The 6,977-nt window shown below is 35.7% G+C and overlaps 1 protein-coding gene across 1 annotated transcript in view; it reads right to left on the bottom strand.

The window, feature by feature from the left end:
• LOC150076544 (uncharacterized) overlaps positions 1-6,767 on the bottom strand; it is a 76,978-nt gene extending 70,211 nt beyond the window's left edge. Inside the window, exon 1 of the mRNA XM_090387526.1 lies at positions 5,352-6,767. Coding sequence (XP_090243652.1) covers positions 5,352-6,761 — 1,410 coding nt within the window. The 5' untranslated portion in view covers positions 6,762-6,767. The remainder of the gene's footprint in view (positions 1-5,351) is intronic.
• Between the last annotated feature and the right edge of the window lie 210 nt (positions 6,768-6,977).

Raw genomic sequence — 6,977 nt, forward strand, 5'->3', positions numbered from 1 at the left:
GTTTTATATTCTATTTCAACAGATGCAGAAATAGTTTCTTAAATTTTTTTAAATCTTAAATTTTCTACTGCATATGATTTAATTACATATAAGCTTTCATTAAAATTTTTAACACTGCCAAAATTTCCTCTCAGTGTTATCATTCCAAAATCCAATAATGTCTGTTTGAAATGATGAAATGTCAATATTTTATTGCCAACACTATTTACTTAAATTTGTAATCCCGTGTAAAATATGTTCTTGCTTATACTCTGGTACAACCACAGGGCCAGAGAAGTTTACAATTAATTATTTTGAGAACAAATACAAACAGTTTTCCAAAACCTGATACAATTCAACTTTCCATGAAATTTTTAACATTTGTTAAATATTACAATGATTTTTTGGTGAAAGGTATACAAACACTTTGCTAACTCGGGTAGTTGAGGCTGACAGTTGGAAGAAATTCAAAGGTCAACCTGGTTGGTTACCTTGTTTTGAAAAAAACAAGGTAATGTGCAGAAAACACAGTTTTTTAGATGCAGAGGAAGCAATATTTGTGATGTGCTGATGCCAAGAGAGATTAGAAGTCAGAGTGATCCCTAATAAAGATATATGATCTTGTTTAGAAATCTGATTATCATCAAATATAAGCATAGAAGCAATAGTCTCCTTTTGGCAAGATATAAGGCAGGACTGAGTTCTAAAAGGATCAACAGCAACTAAGTTTTCTTGGCATTTAAGAAATTAATAGTGGATTTTCGAGAAGTTGAAGCTGTTTGTGCAGGACAAGATTTCTCAAACTGGAAGGTGGAATGCAATGTGCTATTATCAGTAAAAATATGGATACGATTTCCAGTCAGTTTTTTTTTTTTTTTTTTGATTTGGCAGTTGTTGGCGCATCGGCTTCTGTGGCCATATTGCACCTCCCAAGGTTTTTGCAGTACTTTGATCCAAGCCCGAGGCGGGAATCGAACCCGCGACCTTTGGGTTGCCGGGCAGGTACTTTACCCACTCGGCTAGCCCGGTCGGCCTTCCAGTCAGTGGAAGAGTTCATTGATAAGATGAAGAGTGGGTGAAAGAACTGAACCTTGGGGAACACCGGCATTAGCGGGGAAGTTAGAAAACAGAGAGCCATCTACCATCATCTGCATTGAGCAGTCAGAGAGAAAACAGTTGGAAGCTTATTCAGAAAACCTTTACCAAACATGATCAAGAACAGCTGCTTGAATTTCAACAAACTTTGATTCAGTTTGTCAAGAGATGGGTAACACAAGTCAATATATCATTAGCAGATCGACACTGATGAATCCATACTGGCAATTGTGTTTTCTACTCTTAGAATGTTCAAAATCTAGTTTGGACTGATTAATAACTGCTTTACAATTGTTTCGAGGTTTGGTGTAAGCAGAAAACGAAGCTGGAGATTCAGATGCAAGGCAGTTGCAATATGCAACTGGCTTGCATCCAAGTTCTTATCTTGAACAGCTTTAGCACATTTATTGGAAAACCAAGGCATAGAAAGGACAAGATTTTAAAGTGAAGTGGAATAAAGGATTTATCCTTAAAAAATAATGTCACTGATAGTGATTTCACCAATAGTGATTGGAGCAAATTGACAGAAGATTTAAAACAGTAATTTAACCAAAGAAAACAAGAATAGAAACACAGATCGTTCCATTTTCCATTCTTGTAATGCCAAACACAAGGCAGAGAAGGACCATGAGATAATGGCTCCGCTGGAGAAGAGGCCATTACCCAGTTGTGATCTGAGGTGTCAAGACGACCACTCACCTCAACCATGTACTTGAAAGAGTTGTTTGTGAGAAAAAGATCAAGAGTGTTTAGTTGTGTGGTACTCTGGTAGGTACACAAACAATCTGTGCAAGGTCATTTGTAATTGCAAAAGCCTCAGCATCTTGACCAGCTGGGTCTGTGCGACTAGAAAATGGAAGCCAGCTTGAGTTGAAGACATTAAAATCACAAGGAAAGTAACCTCACTGTTAGGAAAGTTGAACTGGAGAAAGTTAAGTTTCAAGAGTTCCAAGCGATTAGTGGAGTTGGGAGAATGATAAAGGCAACAGATGAATTTGACAGAATGGAGTAGAGAGATTTTAAGTTAGAGAGGATCGAAATGAGGAGATTCCAAATTACTAATTCTCTGACAGGAGATATCAGAGTAGACATATGCACAAGTATACCACTTTTAAAGCAAAAAGAACTGTACAGCAAATAATCAGAACAACTGAAATGAGTAGTGGTTGCATCAACCGATAACTGGGATTCTGTCATAAAAAATTTCTACGTGGAATTTGGCAGACTAAGTGAAAATGGACATCACTGAAATTGAAACTGAGACCACATATATTTGCAAAATGAATGAGGAGGTTTATATCTTTTTGTAGATAAGTGTTCTATTAGTTTGACTATTCATCATATATTCAGCAGTAAGAAAAGGAGGGGGAGAACATGATGTACAAAGTAATGAAATTTTTGGATATGACATACTCATCAAGAATATACCCAGCTCCTTGACATAATGTGGCTTTGATAATGCTCCCCACATACATTATTCGTACTCCCTCCAGTCACTATCTGGCCGAGTAGAGGTTATACAGTAGCTGAACACAAAAAGTGTAAGATCTTTTAATGTTAATGAATTCTCGAAACTCCAATTCACTTTTTCCAACTAAAGGTTTCAGAAACAAGATTATAAATAACCATATTTAAGATGTTTTATATAAAACAAATAATAAAAAATAAATAAATTACAAAACAAGACACCAGAATATTAAAAAAAAAAACTATAATTTTTTTAAAACACTTTAAATGGTTGCTTCGGATTTACTCCTGTTTTTTTTTTTTTTTTAATAGCTACCTACAGATATGCTAAAGGTTGGGATACAAGGAAACTGACTGCACTTTACTTTCACTTCTGTAAGTTGCATTTTTTAGGAAATATGCATGGGGGGGGGATTGTTCCAGAGATCAAAAGTAAATCATTAATGGATGCTGGCTAGGTAATATGCATTTGCTTCTGACATTCGGTTTGTAACTCACACTGTGGTGTTTACTGAAAGAAGTTAGTAGCAGGCCAGTACCATCAATGGGTTAAGGAGAGTAGTGTGTAAGCTTTCCCGTAGATTGTGTAAGTGTCAGACATAGCCCAAATTGTCATACTCACTGAATTTTCATAGCCATCAACTGTCTTCTGCAAAATTGTTGCATACACCAAACTGTCATGCACTGAATTGTTGCTGTTGTTTTTTTTTTTTGTTTTGGCTGATGCTGCATAAGTTTTCTTTCTTGCATCATTTGCCGCTGCTAATGCTACCATGCACCAAAATTATTTCATGCAGCACTCTATCATGCATCAAATTGTTGCATACAGTGAACTGTCATGCACTGAACTTTTGTGCAACAAATTTTCCTATAACTCTCTGATGTGGCCCCCTATAAGTCACTAAATGAGAATGCACTTACAAATATTACAAGTACTGTCAGCAGGTCAGTTAATGATGAGACCTGGGTTTCACTGGAATAATCATATTCCACCCTGGGTAACAAGATTTTAAGGAACAAATAAATATTAAATTTTGAATGCACAACTAAAAAGACTTTTACTGTAAGCAGAGAGGTGATCATGCAAGCTTATGATCACAAATCTGTAACAAGAATATGAAGTGCACAGACCTACTCAATAGTTATTTCTGTGAATGAGATAACAATGCCGTCATAATCTGCAACCAAAAATATCAGTCCTCATATTGGAATTTCCATCTCTATGAAGATGGCAGCTGCATTCAGCTGCTCAAAGGGTAAAATAAAGTTAGAAAGTCTCCTTCAACAACCATAGTATAGTCTACTATGATTTTATACCAGATTTTCACAATATCAGCTGCCACCTTTACAGAGACCTGCTTATCACCTGCAAGATACTATCTGACAGAGACATCCACAATCATAGCTGTGGGTGTTTCTAGTAGCACACTGGTCACATCTTGTGTCTAGTGTGCTGGAGCAGTGTCATGGTATATAAATATACACAATAAAGCTGGAGCAGTGTCACTGACTTCTTGTCAATAAACAAAGATACAAATTACCTGACAAAGTGTATATTTCTCATTATTTCATGAACACCCTACTCACCAGATCTTGCCCTTACCAATTTCTTTCTCCCCAAGATACAGTGGTTGAATTCAGAAGAGTTAGTGTTACAGTGATGGCACTCAAGAAGGTAATAAACAGACGTTTGCAGGGCTACTTTCACCTATTTTCATTTTTGAAAGCACTCCTACAAAAAAATCTCTTTTGTGACAGAAATGTGTAGTAGTAGACCATGCAGAATTTAAGGAAGATTGGTGTAAAATACAATTACAGTAAAGAAATACATGCAACAGAAACTTCTTGTTCTACCTTGTATAAACAAAAAATTTTAGAATATATCTCACTGTTAATGAAATTCTATGTTAAAAGATGATAGAGCACTACATATTTTCTAAATGATCCATTAAAACAGCAGCTGGCAATCTTTTTGTGGCTGAGAAACACAATGAGAAATTAAGAATTCTTCATAAACAGAAAGATTTTAACAAAATTGGGTATACATGCTCCTTAATGAATTTTTATGTTAAAAGATGATACAGCACTACATATTTTCTAAATGATCCATTAAAACAGCAGCTGGCAATTTTTTGTAGCTGAGAAACACACTGAGAAATTAAGAATTCTTCACAAGATGAAAGATTTGTTTTACAATATTGGTTATACATGCTCCTTCAGTACAATTTTATCAAAATTCTCCAGTGCATTATATGCCTAATTTTGATCATTATACAAACAAGAAAATTCAAACGACATTTCTATTAATCATAAAATATAAAAGCAATGAATATTAATTATACATTCACATTAGGAAAAACAAATGTAGCAACTACACTTTGCTTTATACAATTATTACACTTTGCTATATACAGTTATGTTGAACTGATAGATTATTTTTAAACACAGTGCAGTATTATAAACAAAAAAAAAAAGGTAAGAAAGAAAGAAAGAATTTGTCATCTAACAACCCTGAATAAAGTTTAAATATCAGTGGGATATTACAGAAATACAGATCATGGCATGCACTTATAAGGTATGGTATTAAAGAGTTTCCTAACTTAAGCAACATCAATAAACCCCAGAACAGGCACTTATAACATTCTTGTAATAATAATTTATAGTTAACAAGATCATCTGGCCTATTAGCCGAGCCTGATGAAACAAGAAAAAAATATTACTCAAATATTTTACATATATATGTTTTAACCCCCTCCCCTTCAACTCTAGAATAATACAAGCTTTTATAACTAGCTATTACAGATACTTACCACATTGTAGCCAGAAGGCTGTCTTGGATAGGATGAAGCTCCAAGAGGTGGGGCTATAGCAGCAGCAACCCTAGGAGGGGCTGGAGCAAGAGGCACTAAGTGGCGAGCAACAGGACTATTAGCATTACTATATGCCACATGCCTGACCATCATCTGTTGATTATGGTTCAAAGGTCCTGTAGAGGTATTGTGGGTTTGAGGCATCCTGATAATGTGTGATGCATTCACAGGTGATGGCTGACACATAGACTGCTGCTGCTGCTGCTGTGGATGATACTGATTAACAGCCATTGGCTGTAATGTAGAAGGAATAATAAGGGGTCTTGACTGGGGCACATTAAATGAATTTGGTACAATAACTGCCTGTGAAACAGCTGTGGCTGCAGCTGCTTGTGAAACAGCTGCTGCTGCTGCATGTGCCCTCTGATTCTGTGCTATAGAACCACCTGTATTTGTAAGTGATGAAAATGCTGTGTGGAAAGAAACCATTGAAGTTGATGCTGCGGAATTAAATCCTTCATTTGGCAAAAATACACCTTTAACTGACGGACTATATGTATTATTCACCGGAGAAGGTGGAGCAAATGGTTTGACAGAACTAAAAGCACACGAACTCAGAGTGTCAGTTTTTTCTATCTTGTGATGTGTTTCATTTTTATTACTGAATATTGGGGAATGGTTAATGGCATTTGATGGAAGTAACTGAGAGGATGCATTCCCAGGAATCATACTAGGCATTCCAGATAAAAACAGGCTGCTATTTCCAAGAGAAGAAAGTTCTCCAGATACCTTGCTGTTAGGCTCATGACTCGAGGTAGAATATGAGTAACCCGATAATGACATGCTTGATAGTGGTCCTTTATCAAAAGAGCTGTTGTATGTATTCTTACAATTTATTAAACACGAAATACTTTCTGATAAAAGCTGGAGTGGTGACTTACCCTCTTCATTTGTTTGATAAGGCCGCTCAGTATGTGAAATGGAAATACTACTTAAGTGATTAATATTTGGTATTACTGAATCAGCTAAGTCACATTCTGTAACTTGGAATAATTCTTTGGCAATAGATGAACTACAACTGCTTTCTAAGGCCGGTTTTTTTGGCATCTGTTCACCGCTTTCAGTCTCAGAAGCTTCAGTATCAAGGGATCTTTTCCTTCCAGTAACACTACCTGCTTTGTCATTTAATGGCTCTTCAGCAATAGTTTGTTCTAGTCTATTACTCCCTGTGTTTATGGATTCAGTAGTTTCTCCATCAATAGATGCTTGCCTTGTGTCACTGTTTTCTAAGCTATCATTCAAAGCCTGAAGTGATTTAGATCTATCACATTCATTGTCTGTGAATAATGACATACGACCAGCTTCCCTTTCCAATTTATTTGTAAGAGATGGAAAATCTGTATCTGACATATAATGAGAACCTAATTTATAAATTGTTTCCATTGCTTCAGTGAAGTCTGGAAGCTTATAATTCCATTTCTTAAATAGCATATAGGCCAGTTCAAGGCACTTTATTTTATTAATTTTCTGCTGTTTTCTGTGAAGAAGATCACATTGAGTGTTATAATCTAATGTTTGTATATCAATACTAAACATGCTTTTTGCTTCGTTGTATTCCTTTATAAG

The sequence above is a fragment of the Mastigoproctus giganteus genome, chromosome 13 (genome assembly GCF_048544385.1).
Source record: "Mastigoproctus giganteus isolate SK-2022 chromosome 13, ASM4854438v1, whole genome shotgun sequence".
Lineage (NCBI taxonomy): Eukaryota > Metazoa > Arthropoda > Arachnida > Uropygi > Thelyphonidae > Mastigoproctus > Mastigoproctus giganteus.